General features: G+C 39.9%; 2 protein-coding genes across 2 annotated transcripts in view; one reads left to right on the top strand and one right to left on the bottom strand.

Moving 5' to 3' along the window:
• The first annotated feature begins 250 nt into the window (after window positions 1-250).
• On the top strand, window positions 251-3,780 carry seraf (Schwann cell-specific EGF-like repeat autocrine factor). Its single transcript, XM_006791834.3, has 5 exons — window positions 251-671; window positions 906-1,001; window positions 1,501-1,605; window positions 2,362-2,457; window positions 2,889-3,780. The coding sequence occupies exons 1-5, from the start codon at window positions 251-253 to the stop codon at window positions 2,999-3,001; spliced, it is 831 nt and encodes a 276-aa protein (XP_006791897.2). The 3' UTR covers window positions 3,002-3,780.
• vwde (von Willebrand factor D and EGF domains) overlaps window positions 3,656-21,196 on the bottom strand; it is a 34,840-nt gene continuing 17,299 nt past the window's right edge. Inside the window, exons 12-31 of the mRNA XM_087847975.1 lie at window positions 20,305-21,110; window positions 19,903-20,039; window positions 18,666-18,830; window positions 17,274-17,378; window positions 14,641-14,755; window positions 13,015-13,271; window positions 11,611-11,830; window positions 10,598-10,735; window positions 10,329-10,526; window positions 9,674-10,069; window positions 9,099-9,194; window positions 8,894-8,989; window positions 8,691-8,786; window positions 8,461-8,556; window positions 8,137-8,232; window positions 7,374-7,469; window positions 7,192-7,287; window positions 6,441-6,536; window positions 5,719-5,816; window positions 3,656-4,319 (exon numbers count right to left, since the gene is read on the bottom strand). Coding sequence (XP_087704101.1) covers window positions 4,305-4,319; window positions 5,719-5,816; window positions 6,441-6,536; window positions 7,192-7,287; window positions 7,374-7,469; window positions 8,137-8,232; window positions 8,461-8,556; window positions 8,691-8,786; window positions 8,894-8,989; window positions 9,099-9,194; window positions 9,674-10,069; window positions 10,329-10,526; window positions 10,598-10,735; window positions 11,611-11,830; window positions 13,015-13,271; window positions 14,641-14,755; window positions 17,274-17,378; window positions 18,666-18,830; window positions 19,903-20,039; window positions 20,305-21,110 — 3,418 coding nt within the window. The 3' untranslated portion in view covers window positions 3,656-4,304. The remainder of the gene's footprint in view (window positions 4,320-5,718; window positions 5,817-6,440; window positions 6,537-7,191; window positions 7,288-7,373; window positions 7,470-8,136; window positions 8,233-8,460; window positions 8,557-8,690; window positions 8,787-8,893; window positions 8,990-9,098; window positions 9,195-9,673; window positions 10,070-10,328; window positions 10,527-10,597; window positions 10,736-11,610; window positions 11,831-13,014; window positions 13,272-14,640; window positions 14,756-17,273; window positions 17,379-18,665; window positions 18,831-19,902; window positions 20,040-20,304; window positions 21,111-21,196) is intronic.

Raw genomic sequence — 21,196 nt, 5'->3', positions numbered from 1 at the left:
ACAACGAACAGACTGCAAATACAATCAGATTACTCTTAAATCCTTCTTTGGAGTATTTTACTATAGAGCAGCATGGTGAAGCTGTGCTATCCACATGTTTTAGGGCCTAATTTAATTAGTATCTTGAGCATCTCTGTCATAACTCCAGACAAACTATTGGGAAACCTCATCATTATGAATCTGTTGTGGCAGAGTCAAACTTTTACTTCATGTAACCCCACTGCGTAATCTGCGCGGTGGTCTAACCAATATGTTTCATGCAAATATGGACTGCATAGGTTTGATCCAAAGCCTTGAAAATCAGCCCCAGCCCCCACCCCAAGGCGCTCTCCCTGCTCCGCCTCACCACCACCATCCTGGCCGAGAAGTTTTCCCTGTTTCTTCAGGAGACTTTCTCCTCCTCCATCCGTCCACCGCTTCGCTTCTTTTCACTCTTCATTTGAGCAACAAAGCACATCCGGCCATGGGCTTTGCGCCTCTCCTGTTTGCCTCTTTGATGTCTCTCGCCGGTGTGTGCTCCGGAGGCTCGGACGCGCCCCGGGGCGTCGCGGTCGGCTTCGTCTTTGACCTGAAAGCGAAGTGCGAGCCGCCGTGCGAACACGCCGGAGTCTGCATCCGCAACAACACATGCTTCTGCTCCCGGGGCTACGAAGGAGAGACCTGCCAGTATGGTGACGTGACAAACCTTAATTCTGCGCGTAATTTCAAATTCTGATGATGGCACAGGGAAGACCTCGTGCCAAGCTCAGCTCTGAATAAATGGTTTAATGTGCCACTTTATTTATTGACCCAGTTTATGACTAACTTATTTTGTTGCAAATTAATTTAAAGTGATGAAGACTTCTGAGAAAGAAGGTCAAAACTTTGAAGCCTATTAAAAAAAACTGTGGTGAATGTTTTTGCAGCCAACTGTGATCCCAAATGTAAAAATGGAGGAGTGTGTCTTCGCCCTGGAAAATGCAGATGTCCTCCTGGATTTGGAGGAAGATATTGTCACAAAGGTAAACGAGTTCATGGGAGCGGCACAGTTCTAATACATTAAGTGTATTAACACGTCATGATGACAGTTATTCTCTGCTTTTGGTGTATTTTCCTGCTCTATTCATCTGTATTCAGTTTACTATTATTCAGATAGAATACTACACACAGTATTCAGCTGTTGCTCACGTACTGCCTCATTTGTTTGTCTAAGTTCTTAAAACATCATATGGATTCGATTTTTTAAATGTGTTTTATTAAGTTTATGAATGCATAAGTCTATGCAGTCCAACAGAAAATATAAGAATAAAACAATTACAAAGTTATTTTATAAACCAATATTTATTAATGGGACATATGACCCTTAAGAGTTAGACTGAAATGCAATATATTTTAAGCACTTTGGTGTGTAGTGAAGAATTTCCTGGGTGCTTTGGGGAGTTTATACCCAAATTAACTTAAATCTTTTGTGACTGGAATGGTAAAACTATCTCCTGAACAGTGTGTGTGTGTGTTTTGCAGTGACGTGCGATGGGGGATGTTGGAACGGAGGAGAATGCACCGCTGTCAACGGCGTGGCCAAGTGTATCTGCCCTTCAAGCTGGGCCGGATCAAAATGCCATAAGGGTTCGTTTACGGCTGTATCTAATTACCCAATTAACACAGGAGGTCAAAGGTGCCAAATGGAGCTTTTCATCAGCTGCAGACATTAGTGGACGTTTAAGGCTTTTTATGGCTCCAAGTAGCTCTCACCAAGGGAAGCAACAGTCAGTCTGACTTAGTGGATGAGGCAGACATGCAGGTGTAACAGCTGGAGAGCTGTGGGGAAGTTTGTAATATTGGCAGAAAACTGCAGTTCAGTTTGAACTGGGAAAAAAAAACAAAAAACAGGAAAGATTGAAAAGCCAATATTTTATATGTCTACCAAGATTTTTCTTCAAATAAAACTCAGACTTGACTTTTTAGTGATGAGTCCTGAAAATCTGTTGTTAGACTGCTTCCACTAATGCATTCTCCATGTGAAATTAAGGATCTGTTGGACTCTAGCAATCCATCTTCTGTGGTCTAGATTAAACTTCCTACGCTCATTTTCCATATTTGCTAGCATACACATTATACACATTGGGTCATTGGCACCGGGAGGGCTTAAATCTAATATGAACTCCTTCTCTTATATATGCATGGCACTAATTTTACTAGTACACCATCAACATAAAACCACAATTAACTTAGCAACCAACACAACAGACCAATCACATGCTAAACTTAATGTCATAGGATAGTTACATATGTAGTTAAGCAGGAATCATAAAGGCCAGGATGATGCTTGAGCAAGTGAGCTATATGCTGAGAAAACGCCTCTATGGTTTGTTTCCCATGCAGCAATTTGTCCCCAGGGCTGTAGGAATGGAGGGCTGTGTGTGGCTCCAGGAATCTGCAGCTGCGTGGAGGGATGGTTGGGTGGTGCCTGCCATATGGGTGAGTACAAACTGTTCCCAAAGACCGATAACTTTTTGCTGTGCACATTTGATGAGACCGGGTTAAAGAATAATCGAGGAGTCTCAGATGTACGGAGTCGTGTTATGACCCCAGTTCTGATGCTGGCCCTTCACTGTGAGCATTCATTCCTTATGATAAACAGTCTTTTTCATTTCATCCAGTTCCGGTACTTTCTGCTCTCTTGACTACATTGCACCATTCTCACACCAGTGCATTTTACATACCCGATTTTTCTCTTTGCACCTTGGATTTGCTTTTCAGCTTAGTGTATTTCCAGATGTCACAACACTTCACACCTTTGAGACCAGCTGCTGGAGTTTATGATGCTAGAATTTACAAGCTCTTCAATCATTTCCCATTCCCCTGGTTTTATAAATAGTACCTGTGCTTTTGTTTTCTTTTGTCTGTAGCTGTATGCAGTCAGCCCTGCTTGCACGGAGGGAAGTGCGTTTCCCCCAACAAATGTCGCTGTCGACCTCCTTTCTCTGGACCTCGCTGCGAGGAGAGGAAAAAGTCCCACTAGTGCACCCAAGGATCAAACAATGTTGTGGGGGTGATTATGTTTTTATACTGGGACGTAGTTAGTTTTACAGCAACTGTGTGGAAAGGATGGATGTAGCCACTATGATGTCACTCTTAAAGTTAGTGAAGACCCGTCTTGGGAGTTTTAAAAACAGACTGGAAACACCATAAAACGTACCCTCTTTCTCACCTATTTTACTGTAAATGTGAACATAACAAATTTAACATCATGCTGTAGTCAATAAATGTTTTTATAGACTTATACACAGTCAGACCGTGGGATTTGTGGTCTCAGTGATCTCTTTTAAAAAGCAGCTAAGAAGTCATCTTTTCAAATTTCCTTTTGGGTAGCATTTATGTCTTTATTTCTAGAGTTTTGTTGTGAAGCACTTTGTAATGTTTATCTTGAAAGTGCTATATATAAAAACAATTTTACTTTAACTTACTTTTTTTTGCCACCAGTTGGCCGCTGCTGTTCATTAGATATGAGGCTGGTTTAAGGTACTTCAGCAGTGGTTTCACATTTCAGACAAAACGTTCATCCCTCTTTTTATATAAAGTGTACCGTTTTAGTTTGTTTTTATTTTATTTTTAAATATTGAATGTGTTTTATGTTGTATAAACACACAATATACTGTAATTTGTCATTAAATGAAGAAAAAATAGACATTGTCTTTATTATAGTACCACCGTGTAATGTGGAGCAAAATATAGGGCTTAATATCTAGTACAGAGAGCGTAGAAAACAAGCCCTATATACAACCTCAACACCATCTTTGCTTTCATCCATATTTGCCAATAAATGTATAACAAACTCAAACAGGCCTGATCAGGCAATATATTAATGACAGCAAATAAAGAAAACAAAACAAATGCAACTTTTGTTAATCTGCAACATATTCATATCAAAGCCTTCATTATGCTTACTGAAGAAGCAGGCTCAAGCTGTTTTTTTTCCCTCATAAGAAAGAAAGAAACAGTCCATATCTAAAATGTGTGATGGCAATAACCTCCACTGTGTTATTTTTCTTAACCAACTACTGTGTACGGCACACAGGCCTGCATAAAATACACTGTTAATACATTTAACAGATGGGTGTTACTTTGAGCCTTGAGGTAGTGATCTACACAGACAGGAAAAGACAAGTGCATATATCAAATCGCTCTGTTACTGTTCTAATGTGCACACAGCCACACATTACAGCACATGCCAGTATCCACGGTCTCACTCATACACACCACAGGTGATGGTGCTTTCTTTGTTCTTTGTGGCTTCTTTAGTCACATTCCCAATTTGTTCGCCATCATGCCTGTGATGCCTGTGAAGCACAAACAAATTCAGGTTTCACTTTAAAAAAATTTCTTAATTTGTTTGGTGCCATTTTATTTGATGCAATGTCCCAAAATGTAGCCTGCAGCCCCCTAGTGGGCCAAGAAAGTACTGCGCTCCACGGGGCTATTTGCAGTTAAAAAGTAAATTTGAAATAACCATAAAATACATATGATTAAAAAAAATGTACATTTTAAAAAAGTAATAAGAGGTTATAAAATAAAAGCAGTGTGTTAAATTCAAGTTTTTTTCTGATGTATATTTGATCTGACTTTTTAAAAATATATCTTAACATTAGTAGAAAAGATTGAATTGAATAGTGGTTATCAGCAGTCAGAAAGAATTAAACAGAGAATTTAAAAAAAAAAAAAAAAGGAACAGAAGATTAAAAAAAAATCAAAAAAAAATACTGATTTGTCCATTTTTTGAGATGCACTGTCATGTTTCGGCTGTGTCCAGGCAGGAGAAGGACCCAAACGCAAAACTCACCATACCTGAATTAAACTCAAAAAGCTGCTGTATTGCAGAATGGCACGAAAAATATAACTAAACTAAACTGGGACAAGGATAACTAACACACAGGGAAACACAGCCATGAGGAAGACTACGACACTGACAAAGAGAAACACAGGGCTTAAATACACAGAGGGATAACGAGGGAATGAGACACAGAAGGAGAGCACAGCTGGGAGTAATCAGGCTGGACGAGACAAGGGAAGCAAAACTAGAAACACTCACATGAGACGTGGACCTTCAAAGTAAAACAGGAAGCACACTGACTGAACTCAAAACATGTAAACTTAACAGCAACTGAGACAGAACATAGGGAGCTGAAACATGGGACAGAAAGGCAAAGTAGACACAACATGAACATAACGACGCCCACAGGGAAAGAGCAAAACAGAGCACCGAAACACAGGACCTCTTTCAAAAAAAAATGGGAAACAATGAAACACTGACATGACTACATGAACTTGACAACATAAGAAACAGACATGAAACACATGAAGGATAAAGGAGACTTAACACAAGGGTTGAAAACACAAGGGGAACATAATAAGCAAATGAACATAGAAATCTAATGAGCTTAAACATAAACTATAAACATCAAAATGAACTAACACTCAAAATGCTGGGTCATAAGACCCAGGATCGTGACATGCACAAAACATTTCTCTTAAAGACTATATTTTTTTAATTTATTTTTTATAGCCTGAAATATTAAAAAAGAACTAAACCTTTCAGTCATCTAGACCAACGATATTCATCTAATGAAGCTTTGTTCTATGACTCTATTGTAAATCGTATAAATCTATAAATCCTGGAGTTATCGGTGCTGTGTATGACTTTTCCCACTGGGATATGTTAACCGTGACCTCATTTCTCACCTTTATTGCACAAGTCAGTCCGTTGTAACCTTTCCGACAGTGGCAGTAGTCAGGCAGCACACACCTGCCTCCGTTCAGACACCGCTGTTTACACACCGCTGGAGAGAAAGTCACAATTAAAACGTTTGATCTCTTATTGTTTTTCTTTTCATGGTCGCTTCCTGTTAAAATCTACAATCAGAAAAGAGTCTCTTATTATATTTCAGGGTGTCTGTTTGATCGTCTTTTGGAAACAAATGAAACACATGATCAAAACAAGTATCTGCAAAAACGAACTTGAAGGAAAACCAACGATCATGTCTTCTACTTCACTATTTTAAACAAAGTGATCTCAGTCTACAAACTCTCCAGGCCAGACTGCCTCTTGCCCTGTGACAGCTGGGATTAGGCTCTAACCTGCCCACGACCCTGAATGTGACAAGTGGAACGAAATGGATGGATGGATGAATCTCAATCTGCATCAAAATGTGTGTTTTTCCTTTGCAAGAGTTCATCTCTCCAAGAAGTATCCAGTAATGTGGTACAGTAGTTTTTGTGTATTTGTCCTAAGAGTTAAGGAGACAGCAGTTCTCCTTTTGGCAGAGGAACAGTTTAATTTGGTTCAGCAATAGTTCAGGAAAATTGGTTATAAAGTAGTCCAAGTTAAAGTATTCGGTATGTACCTTTGCCAGATTTTACCTAAGAAAAATAGCGATATTATCACATCTGAAGAACAGACTCACCTGTTTGACACTGAAGGCCTTCCCAGCCAGCGGGGCAGTGGCAGGTGTTTGGTCCTACACACTCGCCACCATTTTTACACTTTTGTAGACACACAGCTAAAATAAGAACAGTGAGGGAGGCGTGAACACCAAAGCAGCTTCTAAAAGGTTTTATCTCAGAAGCCCGACAGGACTGAACAGATAGGTAAAAGGTTAAAACCCAAAGTGCTGAGATTAGGCATTTGCAGGTCAGCCAGAAAACATCTTTAGCTGTGCTACATTAAAACGAAAATATGACTTTCTAGCCACTAAAATAATTTTTAAGAACCAAAAAATAAATAAATAAATAAATAATTTTTGCCTGGAAGCCTGAATTCAGGGCAAAAAAAAGCTAACACCTTTTGGTTTTTAATGTATCCCCTTCATTTTATGTAGTTCTTGTTAAAAGTGGATGCCGTCTCAAGGACAAGACGATTTAAAAGATTTGCATGAATAAAAGTCATGCATATGCATATTCATATGAATATTAAAATATAAATAGTGCACTGTTATTAGGAGACAATTTGTAAGCTTTTTGGAGAATTTCTTACAACATCTACTTAGTGTATGACTTCTTGTTAGTTCTTGGTAGTGCTATTACCCAACCCCACCTAAACCTATAAGACCTATAAGAAATGAAGCTGATTGAATTACATGTTTTTTGGAGCTATAGCTGGTAATTTTTTATTTGTTGTGTATTTTAAGTGTATGAAGTCATCCATGCATCACTCACGTATGTTACACCTCTTCCCTCTCCATCCAGAAGCACAGGAGCAGGTGTTGGGTCCCACACACTTGCCTCTGTTCATGCACATAGGCTCACACACACCTGGAACAAATTAAAACCCAAATGTTTAAATTGTGAGCTGTTACTTTGAACAGTACTTCAAATATTTAGGCTGTGATATCACTTACTCTTTTGACACCTTTTTCCTGTGTAGCCTTCAGGGCAGGAGCACACGTTGTTTCTCATACATTGACCTCCATTCTTGCAAGGAGGATTGCAAACAGCTGAAAGACAGCAATATTAAACTGTGAGGAACCAAGAAAATGCACATTTCAATCAGACTGAAGCTTAGCGATTGGATTTTATAGCAACATTGAAATGACTTAAAAGAGAGGAAATGCAACATTTAGGTGTGTTTTGTTGAAAAAGCATCACTTCACTTCTTTCAGGCATTCTCAACAGATGTTAGTTATTATGAAAGATAAACAGTCAAGAAACTATTTGAAACCTCAGTAAGCTGAATATGTTTGTAACTAGGGCACAGCCTCACAGAGATTGCAACCCCGGTTACTTTCTACCATGGGGCAGCATTTTGCCAGTGGGTGTCCTAAATGTGTAAAATATGTATGCCGCTGTTTGAAATATTAGCAAAAATATGCTAATCATTGATTTAAATGACCTCACACTCTGCACAGTTCTCACTCCTGTCTGCAAGTTACTAGTAGATGCCATTAACATTACTTGCAATGTGCAGAGAAGAGAGACAAACCTACAGAGATTTCTGCAGTTTAATAAATGTATGCCAGTGAGTTTTGCTGTTTCAAACAGGAAGCAGCCTCAGGCTTTTGCTGGTTTTAATAAAAATGAAAGTCAGTCTGTACGAATTGCTGGAAATATTTGAGTATAATTTCTCATTGTATTAATCATTGTATGTATTCATCACAAGCTTACCAATTTGACACTGGGAGCCAAAGAAACCACTGGGACAGGCACATACGTTAGGCTTAGCACAGGTTCCTCCATTCAGACAGACGGGTTTACAGAGAGCTGCAGGTGATGTAAGGTACAAAAAGCTTTATTAAGAGCCAACATATGTACTTTTAGATTTACAGTATAAATAAGAGAAAAGGTACCTGCAGTACTGATATATTTTGAGTGCTTATGTGCAAGTCAGATTGAGTTTTGCACCACTTAATTATGCTGTCAGAATTAAACACTCTAACAGAAGGAAGCTGCAGTCTGAATGCATGCTTAGCTACAGGTCGTGTTTCTTGCCTGAGTTGCACGTCGGTCCGTACCAGCCAGGTTTGCATTTGCAGACATCAGGAGAAACGCACACGCCTCCATTTTCACAGTGCCTGTTACACACCACTGACAGACATAAATCATGTAGTGCAATCCTAGATTAAACCGACCCAGTTAAACAAAAGGGGGACTGATCGATGCATTGTGGAGGTTTATGTAAAATGTAAAAACGATGCAAAAACACTTAAGTCACATCTCACTGATTTCACATTGTGGTCCCACGTAGCCGTAGGAGCAGGTACAGAGGTTTCTAGCCAGGCAGGTACCTCCATGCTGACAGGGCGGCTCACAGCTCGCTGAACACAAACAGTGACACTCCTCAGTGTTCTGCGATCAATTCAAATATGTAAGCAATGCAAACCAGTCGGCAGTTTTGACTGGTTTGACTATGACTCCAGGTTACCTTCCTCACAGGTGGGCCCTCCGTAGCCTGCAGGACATTTGCACACATTTGGTTTCACACACTTTCCCCGGTTTTTACAGTCAGGCCGGCAAATGGCTGGGATGAAAGGAAACTGTCAGCTTTAAAAAACACAACCAGACCCTGAGATATATGAGCCAAAACCAGAGGAGAGTGTGATTTCATTAGCTCACGCTCTGTTTCTCACCTATGTGGCAGCTGTAGCCAGTGTAACCGTCTTTGCAGGTACAAGTGTTTGGTAGAGTGCACTCCATGTTCTGCCCACACAGATACCTGCAAACAGCTGAAAACAAAGTACATTTATGAGTATGTTTCAGTACTCAAAAAGTTGCCCAATTGAGGGTTAATTTCATCATTTCAGACCAAGACCACACAGCTAACCAAAATCCATCATGACTATAATTTTATTATTAATCCTTTATTTATCCAGGTAAAAATCTCATTGAAATTAAAAATCTCATTTCCAAGAGAGACCTGGCATCATGGCAACAAAAGTTACATACCACATAGGTATGACCAATTGTGCAATTGTGAGATAACATTAAATACTGAAGCACTTTGTGGTACAAAATCTCACTTTTTCACCTTCACTGAAAAATTTATGCCCCTTGCAAAAGTTTTTTTTTGCAAGAGCCAAAGTTGCAAGAGTTTTTTCACCAAAGGAAAATTCATCAACATTGTTACCAAAATCATTTCTTTAGCACTTTTGTTGTCAGTTTAATTTATTCAGTCATGAAAAGTAGAAGTATAAGACCACTTTACCTTTACATGTGACTCCATCTCCGGTGTAACCGTAAGGGCAGCGGCCACAACTGAAGGACCCAGATCCTTTGGGCTCACAAGAGACACCCGGGAAGCAGGGAGAGTCAGCACAGGTCGCATGGGGAGCTGCTGACCCCCATCTGATCCCCGTGGAGAGGTCAGGGGTCAAATCCACCCCACTGGGCTGACCCCTGTGGACAGTGGGAGCAAATGTTCTGACTGTGGTTTGATCCTGTGAAGTCGCTGTGCTTTTTCTGTCAGCAGGAGAAAGTCTCCTGCTATTTGTTGCTTCTGGTCTCGTCCTCCTGTCAGGAGGTCGTCTGTTTGAGGAGGAAGTGGAATTTGATCTGGTGACGTGAAAATAACTGTCTGCTCCACTGGTGACTGTCCCCTGAGCTGTTAGAGGACATGACTTACAAAGTCATAGAAATACAGGCTTTATTGTCAACATTATTCAAAACATTCCACTTATATATTGCTGGATAATATCCAGAAAAACTTTAGACTTGTCTTACTTTCACAGACAAGCATTTAAACAATTTTGTAAACAAAATCACATGAAGAAATGGAGGCAAAATATACACATATACCCAACTTATTTCATTCGTTTACAAGGTGCACAAAGCCAAAGGTGCATAAATTGCTCCACTCTCACCTGCTGATGTACATTTCTGGCCATTTCCTTGCAGACCAGCAGGGCAGGGTCCACAGACGAAGCCTGCTGAAACATGGATGCTCTCGAAACACTGCACCCCTGGGTAACACGGCCCTCTGGAGCATGGCGACGGTTTGGACCTCAACGAAACCTGTGGTACCCTCACTGGCGTCACCACCGCTTCAACCACAGACTCTCCTTCAAAACAAATAGAATGTATAAATGTTCTCTAAGGCAGAACTACACATAACTATACAAATAAAACTTACTTATGCAGTTTTTTCCATCACCGCTGTATCCTTGTGGGCACGATCCACAAAAAAAAGAGCCTACCGTGTTGTTACAGCCCACCCCAGAGAAACAAGGCTGTGAGACACACTCGTCTATATCCTCTCTGCATGTACGCCCTGACAACACATGAAACATCAGACCTTATGAGGAAACATGGAATCAATTTCAATAATTAAACAAGTATTTCAAAATTATAAATTTGCTAAGAAGAGGAAAAAAGGAGATTAATGACAAGGCAAATTTATAAATTGCATCGTTTGGTTTGGCGCTTCATTTTTTTTTTTATCATAAATAAAGCTGTTCCAAGTTTTTTCTGATGAAAAGTTGTTTCTTTCTTGCATGGATTTAAGAATTTTGCACAGATTGAACTGCACTTGACAACAAATCACACATTAAAAAGTCTTTAACCTGCCAGCTCCCAACAAAGTCCTTGGTTTTGATATTTTCCACTGTTTATATGTGAAAACAACTTATGCGTCGACCATCATCTCGAACACAATAAGCTCAGGATGTGACTAAACCTGTAGATCCTGATTTTTCAAAGCATTTTCAAAGCATTTCAGTAAGATGAGTGAGTCAGCAAGCACCAATTACCAATTTAAAGCATTTATTTGAATGTAATAAGTCACTCAAGTATAAACACAAAGTCAAAGCTGTAACCAAAATATGCTTCTGTCTTTAAAGGAGGTTCTCAAAGGAAAGTCAGCACAAAACTCAAGTGTCTGCATTCAGTTTATAGTATTTCCGAGGACAGATAAAGTTTTATTGTGAGCACTCAGAACTGTAAACCATCTATTTAGTTACGCAGTTACACCCAAAGGAGTCTCGCAGTCATGTTACAACATTTCTCAGTACTGGACTGAATGAGTGGAATGCAATACAAAGGCATCACAATTATCCAGGTATTACAGTACAGTTAGTGCAGTAAGGACCACAGGTAAGATAATATTCAAAAGATTAATCCTCCGTGTAGTTAAAGGAAACAGCTGACCTGTCATTCCAGGTGGGCATACACAGGAGAAGGAGTTGAGCCCATCTATACAGAGACCCAGTCTGCAGGGATTTGGTTTACAGTTGTCTATGTCCACCTCGCACCTCCTCCCTGTAAATCCATCAGGACACACACACACATATTCCCCACTGCCGGCAGGGAGGTTGATGCTGGCGACACATGAAGCACCATTCAGGCATTCACAGGAGCGCACAAACACCTAGAGAGGAAAAGGAAAGGGTTTCTTACCATTTAGACATTTGAACTTCAGTCACACAGGTTTGTGATCTTAGACACGATGAACGAGACACATGAATGTAGTTACGGAAATCAGAAAACAAAAAATCAGAGCGAATAGGCACACTCAGTGTCCAGTCAGTATAATCAAAACGCGTAGCAAAAACGTTCCTAGGTTTTTGCTAACAGTTATATGCACAAAGCCGTGTGTATATTTTTTCTACTCCAGCACACTATAGAAGGCTTGTCCTGTTTTCAAGCATCCTTGAAAAGCAGGTGGCTACCTGCTTTTCAAGGATGCTTGAAAAGATGCTTTATTGGATTAGGAGGCTTAACCTTCCTGAGCACGGATCCCAAATGTTTATTTGATGATTTCTGAACCACTTAGTTAACGCTACTGCCTGTGACTGTAGTACAGAATACATGGCTTGACACATGAGGTGTATTTTATTTGAGCAATGATACAATGTGTCCCGAGAATGGAAAACGCTCTATCCAAAGATTATATCTTTAAATCGATAAATCAAAAACACAGTGATATATTTCTGCATCTGTGAGTAGTTATTCTGTGTGCGCTGAGTTGTGCAACATCACATTAAAAAGTGGAAAAAAACCCAGATTTAGTCTACATGCTGACACCTTTGTGCAGTTTTTTGGTGGAAACACTTGCTCAGAGTGTACTGCAGTTACACCTTACAGAGAAACCTCAGGCCCCAAACTACATACTGTATACCAGTATCTCCCTCTAGTGGGAGAAGGCAGCAATAACGCCACAATAACTTCCAAAATTTTAACATCTTATAGCAGAAAAAACACAGGCGATAAAGACTAAATGTTGCTTGTACTTGCTTACTGTCATGGCTTAATGGCACGTCTTCTGTAAAAAAGCAAGTGAAAAACCAAATGCAAGATGATATGATCAACACCACAACTTTGTGTTATTTGAAACTGGACTACAGATCAGAATGTTTCTGTTTGAAATTCAAAAAAGACAAATTTAAGCATTGGCATCAAATCTACGCTCAGTTATAGAGCTAAACCAACTTTAAATGAAATTTAACTGAATATTTAATTGAAATTATTAAATGAATAATTCTTTTGCATGACGTGCATGTCGATCTGTACTCACGATCAACACTACATTTACATTAATGAGCCGAGTCTTACCTCTACAGAGGCTCTGGTCTCAGCGTTACAGTCGTCGGTCACAGTGAATTGGAAAGTGTGTCTGTTGGTGGGTTCAGCTGTGGCCTTCCACATCAGCAGACCAGCTGGAGACAGAGATGCTCCTTCAGGGCCTGATAGCAGGGTGAAAAGAACCGTGGAGCCCTCGGGGTCTCGAGCATTTAGCTGGTAAATGAAATTCTCCCCCTGAAAGGACTGCAGAGGCAAAGTCAGCGACTGGAGCAGAGGAGGTTCATTGTCTGAGGGAAAATAGAAAAGAAGGGAGTCGAAATAAGGTACTAAATAAACCTACGTGTGACTGGCTCAGAGTGGGTGAAAGGTGGGTGTGAAAAGGTGGTGTGTAGCAGGAAGGATAAAAAACTGTGCAGATAAAATTCATAAAATTCATAACTAATTTGGAAAGACAGTTTGGTTTGATGATGCCAGACCAATAGATACGTCATATTACAGCATTTCTGCGTGCCAGAGTTTAGACGTTTTTATGGGAAAACATTTTGGGAAATATATATTTTTCCATATAATATGAACATTAAAATGTTTTATGTTTATAATATGTTTTTATAACAGCTCCACCTCATCACTGCTGCTGGATTTGGAAACTGTGGATTTTTGATAACAGCTCTAATCAGCAGCTATGACCCTCCATTCAACATGAGGACACTTTTAGATAGAAGTTTATGTTTATTTTTGTGCAAGTTTGAGGTCCGCGGTGGAATCACAACACGGACGTTTTCTGTACATGACCCTGAAGGTTACCTTGAATGGAAAATTGGCCAAATTCAAAGCAGATTAGAACTTTTTGATCAAACCTTTTTGTAACCATTACAAGATCTCCAGTTTGATTACAAGAGGAGACACAAGCCCAGGAAGGGCATCTGGGGTAAAAACCCAGCAAATCAAACATGCCTGTGAAAAAGGAAGTAGCCAGAAGTAGCCTTTATAAAGAGGGCATTTTGTGCACCATTTACACCATTTATCTGCATGAGTGGGCAGTTTTAGCTTACGTCAGACCAAATTTTCATTCAGACAAATCTCTCAAAGTCTCTCTGTGTTTGTGTTTGGGCACAAAGAGATTTAGATTTAGACATAAAGTTAAAATTCATATATAATGATGAACTAGTTACCGTTGATAGAACATATCAACTATTTAAAGATTTTAAAAAAATCAGTTTTATGTTCTTGTTTCATTGTGTTAACAGATAAATGATTGATGAATTGGTGGAATCAGCGTAATGAATAATCGACACATTGACTCCTGTTTGGTTATTTTGTCAGTTTGTTTGTGTGGAGCTGAGCTGCTCAGCTGCGTCTGACCTACTTTAAGCTGAAGAAGTGAAGTTGGTCTCAAAGCGTAACAGTGAGGTAAGCTGTCCTTGTATCAGTGCTGGGGGACAGTAGCAACTTCAGTCCATCCAATCTGCTGATGAAGGATCAAAACTGCCCCGAGTGACTACCAGCTACAAAACTCAGTGATGAGTATCCAACCTCAGCTCTTATGAGGAGTTTCCGTCTAACACTGTGTTACTGTACCTCACCATCACAGTAGACACTGATAATTTTTAAAATGTGAACAAACTGGGAAAAAAAGTAAGAAAGAAAAGCAGATACTCTCTGCAATGGACCAGGTGTGTTTGGATGAGTCCGGACGGCATGCGAGGCAAGGGCTGCTGGGAAGGGACTCCCCCTCATTGTAACACAGGCCATCAATGTTACAGGTTTTCTCCTGGAAAGCAACAAACATATATTATTTACATTAATAACACACAACATGTTGTTTAGAAGAAAATTATCCAAACCTACCGATAGTGGGGAATGTGTGTGCATGTCCAAAACACCCGTGGTGTCAGATTTAGATTCAGAGTTTTTGTTTTGTGTACTGTGTTTCTGACATTATCCATCTCTGCGTCCTGTCTTATTTGCAATTGTTTGTCAAGCCCTAATTGTATCTGCCCAAGCCTGTGACAAGAGTAACTTTAAATAGTCGCACAAAAGACTCTTTTGTGGTCTCTTAATTAAAGGCCTTTTTGTAAATGAAACAGTGGCTTCTAATCAGCATTTTTGGTGTTTTACATCACTATCAGATCATGAACAGCATGTATTTGATGATGTACCCACTGGAAGACGCATCTATTCCATGTCAGTTAAAATTAAGCTTTTACAACATTTCCAAAAACACACCGACTTGTCTTCATTCTCTTCTTCATTATTATTAGAATTTCTAAAAATGAAATAATACATAATTAATGAATTAATGACAAAACAGCCTGAACAACAAAGGGAAGCTTAAGGGACTAAAACAGGATCAGACAAACAACAAACACCAAATTAAAACAGAAATAAAAGGACGGGAAATGAAAAATTAAAAAACAGGTCAAATGAGAGACGGAACATGTAGGCTGGTAACAGTAGACAGGACTATATATACACAGCAATGATTGAGCACAGGTAAAAACAACTGATACAGGTGAACATAATGAGGGTGGAGCAGAAAATCACAAAACAGGAAAATCAAGAGAAGGAGAGAGAGAGACACAAAGGGCTTTTCCTATCTTCTGTCTTATTGCCTGTGACCTGGACATCAATCCATGATGACTCAATTCTGACAATTCTGAAGGATAGAGAAAGCTGCCAAAGGATCTATAACTGTGTACTCACCTTAAAATTATTTATACCTTTGCTAAACCATGGCAGGAGAAGGACTCGTCTTTTATATCGATTTGTTGTTTCATTTAAAGATGACCAAACTTTCTGTGCTTCATTGTCTGTGTTGCTGTGTTAAAAAAGGTATTGTCTGGACTGCAAGTCTGCTTTTCTAAATGGTATTTTTCCAAATTGGCTGAAGTTTCAAATTAGTATTTTATTAGTGTATTGTAGTTGTATAAGTAATATCAAAGCACAGCAGCAGTTAAATTTCCTCTCTGGGGCTTGGATGCTTGATTTCAGCATCTTTCTGCTTCACACCCACATTCACATAAGGCTGAAAGTTTGAATGTAATAGTTGTTGGCAGGAGCGGCTGCAGGCATAAGCAAATGTTTGGGAGCCCCGGGGTACCACAGAGTGCACAACAGCCACAGGAAATAAATGAATAGATGAGAAATCTGCAGTTATAGGTGCAGATTGCAGAAGATAATCCTCCCTACATGTTACCAGCTGGGGGGTTTTCCCTTTTTTGCACCTGTTTAGAGCACCTGTTCGTTGGCTTGTTGGAGAGAAGGATCACAGATTCTAATATATAGAAAAAAGTTTTTTGGATTTCTGCACATTTTAAAATAGTAATGAAATTACACTAGTGAAGTTTTTTTGAGATGTTTATCATGTCGATAGAAAAATTGCTTCAAAGACATTTAAAATAACTAAAAATTATGTAAATAACTGTAAAATTATGTGAGCAATTAGCTAATATTGAAAAAAGGCTTTGGTTTTAGCAATACGAAACCCATGTGTACAAAAGATCTGCCTCTAACAACACCTGCTAATTAAGCTTTCTTAAATCTCTATTAACAGATTTCCTCACATGCATGTGCAGACTCTGAGGTCTGTTGGCCAATCAGCAAACACTAACTTTGCGTGCATGCAAGTAAACAGCCTGTGTGGAGAGCAAAGCAGGGACTGCATTTGATGAAATACAACTGCAAAGCTATTGCCTATCAAGTGATGAAATGTTACCTTTTAAATTAAAAAAATATTGCATTTGTAAACAATGGCTGCTGCACAGAGCAGGAAGTCTTCAATCTGGGATGTGAATCTTAAAGCTGATATTGATTCTGGCAACACAGAACCCCTAAATGTTGGCTGTTGCCTCTAAAGGTTTCCGTCAGCAGACTAGCTGATGTGTTTCCCGGCTGTTTTTGTTTTACTTAACAAAAACATTAATTATTGAGCCTATAAAGTGTTTTTAAGCAAAATACAGAGTAGTGTTCAGTTTAAAAATAAGAAAGAAAAGCTTCTCAGTAGAGCAGTTTTAATTGTTCATGTTAATACCTTTAAATACTTGCAGTGGTTTAATTAATGTTTATTCTAATAGCCGCAAGCATGTGCACTTCATCTATAGTCCACAATTCTTGCATACCAGGCAGACTCTGTAGGCCATGCTACACCTGGATCTGTTCTTGAGCTTTGCTAGAAAGAATTAGTTCAATTAGAAGTTTCACAGTTAACATATAAAGTAGCCTAAGAGCAAAAGATTTCACTCCTTGTCCAACTATGAAGTAAATTATAAAAATTATTTGAGATATCTCACCCTCAGGGTACAGACGACTTCAGTCCTGAGGCTGCACATCTGGCAGGCTCCATCGTAAAGAGTTAGTATCTTTGCATTGCTGTAGCTGTAACCGTCATTGGAAACCTGTCATCAACAGAAGCTTGATTAGTAAGAATCACTGGGAAAAGGCGTTAAACAGGCTGAAAAGGGTAAACGGTCATCACAAACACTGGGTTATATAGTCAAAAGGCCATTTTCCCATAGTTCTCACCATGGGAAAACCACCGCTCTGGGAATTCTATCAGGGGATAAAGCTGGCCTCTCCTGAGTTTGGTACTTCTGAGTGATCCTAAAAATATCATGTTTGGACTTGACAGTGTTTGTTTAAACTCAGAGAAGACAATCCCAACATGTGCCAGTTTAAAAACCTAGCAGAAGCCAGACGAAGAAGAGCGGACAAAACAGAAAAAAGATTTAAGAAAAAAAAACGGAGAGCAAGCAAGACACAGAGTGAGTCTGTGGTGATGGTCAAGCTAGAAAATGTATAAAAAGAGGAAGATGTCTCAGCGACAACACAAAGTGGTGAATCTAAGAAATAAAGACACTAAAAAAATTTTTGTTTCCAATCAAAGCCATTACATTTGAAAGCACTAACCAATGCACCCGTACATTCCTGCAGGTATGCACTGCATTGTCAGGATTTTGCAGCCAAAAGAACTGGCTTTCACCGTGTCTCCTACGAGTACTGTGAGTGTGAGAATGTGTGTGTATTTGTCTTTGCACCGGTCACCCTGACACAAAGAACAGAAAAGTGAGTACAAACAGATGAGTCAGTGGACTAATTGGTCTAATCTTAGTAGATCTTCACTGCAGTGGAAATGCAGACAAACAGTGGTCTGAATAATACGATGAGCTCCCTGGAAAAAAAAGGCTTTTGGTCTGAATGGAAAAATAAATATTTCCAGTGTAGACTAAGAATAACATCTTCTGTGATCTCACTGTAGTGTAAATGCTAAAGTACTCTGTAATACGTTTTCACTAAACGTAACTGTGGAAACATATTTGTCAGTTGTGTAACTCAACTATTTTTTTATTCCACTGGGTTCATTTTCCTTTCTAAGCCAAACAGAAATTGGAGAAAAACCTCCAGCTGCACTCAGTGCACGCTTTCTATTACTGCATCCATGCAATTTAAACATCCTACTGCAAATTTGCTGCTGATGCATTGTTAGATTGTTATATATGTCAGAAAATAAGCGTATAGGTTCATATTTATCATTAGTTTTGAGAAGCGGACAGGAGCATGAGAGGAAATGACAAACAAATGCTGTAAGAGAGGCAGAAGATGAGTTTGAAATGGGTAGGCAGGACCTAATGAAATGTCTAATTTCACAGTGTGCTCTTCATAAAATGCCTGGAAACATGACTTACTTTAATTTGCCAGCGGGCCAGTGGTCTGTTTGTCACTGTTTCCAAGTCCACACCTGCAGAAACCCAGCTGTCCTCCAGGGGGAGCTGGCACTCCAAAGCCGTGTCATTCAGAAAGGTGGCCAACACAAACAGAGGCTCGTCCAGAACCCACTCCCCATCCACAAACTAAAAATGAGACAAATAGGGGAAGAAGAACTAAGGTAGAACATGATAGGATGTGTGAGGTAGTATGGTAATGTAGAAAAAAAACAGATGAATGGATAAAAAGATGAAAACAACATTAACTTGGTATAAATGTATAAAAAAAAAAATCTACTGATAGAGGTCAGCCGAATTCTGCAACATCTGGCTATAATTCGCATTATTACAGTCATCAAAATGTGCAGCTTTTTTTTTATTGTGCAGCAATATTCACCAGTACATTTAAAGACAAATATCACATCTTTTAAACGTATGGTAAGATGCCAAAAGGTGACGTATTATTGGACTTGCACTACATATGTGGATGTGTTAACAAGCAACTGTTCCAGTGCCATTGTTGTGTTTACAGCTTGATACATCTTATACATCTTACATAAAATTACATTGATTACATCCATGCACACTATGGTTAGCTTGTTAATGTCAGTTTAATACAAAGGACATGAATGTGTCTCACTTCCTGATTAGACTCAGGGAAACAAACTGGACTTCATGTTATTAATTCAGTTAAAGATCTCTGTGATTAGTCTTTGGTCAAAGGGAAACCTGATCACTCAGTTACAGGTTGGTGTAATCTCTTCTTGTAATCTCTGTCTCTCTTCTACAGCATGTCTTTTGTCCTGTCTTCCCTTTGTCACCCCAACCGGTCACAGCAGATGGCCGCCCCTCCCTAAGCCTGGTTCTGCCGGAGGTTTCTTCCTGTTAAAAGGGAGTTTTTCCTTCCCCCTGTTGCCAGTGTGCTTGCTCATCGGGGGTCATATGATTGTTTTTTTCTGTATGTATTATTGTAGGGTCTACCTTACAATATAAAGCGCACTGAGGTGACTGTTGTTGTGATTTGGCACTGGATAAATTAAATTAAATTGAATTGAACTGAACTTATTTTGTCATTTTGCTAGTGAAAACTGAACAGTCTGCAAATCTGAGCAGAAGAGACAGGGAAAAGGTATATTGTGCTATTTTGTAAGGTGGTACTACAGAAAAAAAGATGTACATCAACTAAGGAATAAAAGGAAAAGAGAAGCAGGAAAATTACCTTTTCTTTAACAAACTCACACTTGAGCTCGTAGGAGTCCTTGAAGCCTTGACCATGGATGTTGACGGTGGTGCAGTTTCCCTGACGGACATCGCATAGACCATCCTTCTGCAGCGTAGTGATCTCTGGGATCTGGTCTTCACAACATTAACAAAAAGTGCAGATGAACATGAAATGTTACCCTTGGGGGTTCAGTCCAAATCATAAACCACATGTCTGACGATCATAAGTCTGTCATCATGGACATCCAATGGAAGATTAATGTATGTAACTAATAACTATATTACAACTACGCTATAAACATAGGGATACCTTACATTATCATGTTGTGGGAGTACAGCATTATCACAATACTAAGATCTGTCTACTATATGTAAGTGTCTTCATGTGGATATATGTTACCAGAAAGCACACTGCAGTCATAGGAGCTAAATCCTGGGAAGCAGACACAACCCCAGTTTGAGCACTGGCCGTTCCCGTTGCAAAGATTTGGACACTTCAGGATGGCCACAGCATCCTGGTACTTCTCTTCTCCCTCCCCCTCCTCCAGCAGCCTCCTCTCACACTCGTTCTCCAGCAGCGGTATAGTCGCATTCAACCACGACTGCTCGTCCTTTAGCTGTAGGTCAGTAACACACATGGTCACGGCATGGTTAACTATTAATTCTTTCAGCAGGTGCCTGCAACCCATCACTATGCTCGAGTTTGCCACAGTCTGCCGGCACTGGGCCTGGGCCTGCTGCTCGGTGAGGCCAGAGGGTGTGGGCCACGTTAGGGGAGATTCTGGCTGAACTGCAGGTTCGTGGTCTTCTGGGAAAAAGTAGGTAACGCCTTCCAGATCAGACTGGCTGAGACTTTGATGTGGGGAGTTAGAAATGAAACGCTGGGCACTGCGCCTGCCTCTGGGTTGTTGATAGGCTGAGGTTGAAACTCTTGAGGCTCTCGAAGGAAGTGGCTCTCTTTCATTTTCACTGAGTAGTTCCACAGAGGTGATGTACTCGGATGTGACGTCCAGAGTTGGGATGACACTGGGGAAACCCATGTTGCCATGATTAGAGCAGCTGGGGTCGGATGAGCTAGTTGGCTGAGACGGGGCTCTGGGAGATGAGAAGCGGGGCATCTCTTCCTGGCAGGTACAGTGCCTGCGGGAGTTCAGTGTACTAATATGGGATGGCACAGTGTCAAACAGGCTATTGCCTGGGGGTAACCTGAGAGAGAAGGAAACAATGTCAGTAAAGAGGTAACAAATGTTGCTAACTGTTTTTCTGCATGGTCGTAATAAATTGTTCATAGT

Source organism: Neolamprologus brichardi, chromosome 11, assembly GCF_056152115.1.
Source record: "Neolamprologus brichardi isolate AB-2024 chromosome 11, ASM5615211v1, whole genome shotgun sequence".
Lineage (NCBI taxonomy): Eukaryota > Metazoa > Chordata > Actinopteri > Cichliformes > Cichlidae > Neolamprologus > Neolamprologus brichardi.
The sequence above is the reverse complement of the archived record's forward strand: the minus strand, read 5'-3'. Positions and strand labels throughout refer to the sequence as shown.

Bases quoted from the DNA above. Each gene is read 5' to 3' on its own strand.
- seraf (XM_006791834.3), top strand. From the start codon at position 251: ATGTTTCATGCAAATATGGACTGCATAGGTTTGATCCAAAGCCTTGAA. The intron at 672-905 runs GTGACGTGACAA...ATGTTTTTGCAG, and splicing joins AGGAGAGACCTGCCAGTATG to CCAACTGTGATCCCAAATGT. The intron at 1,606-2,361 runs GTTCGTTTACGG...TTTCCCATGCAG, and splicing joins CGGATCAAAATGCCATAAGG to CAATTTGTCCCCAGGGCTGT.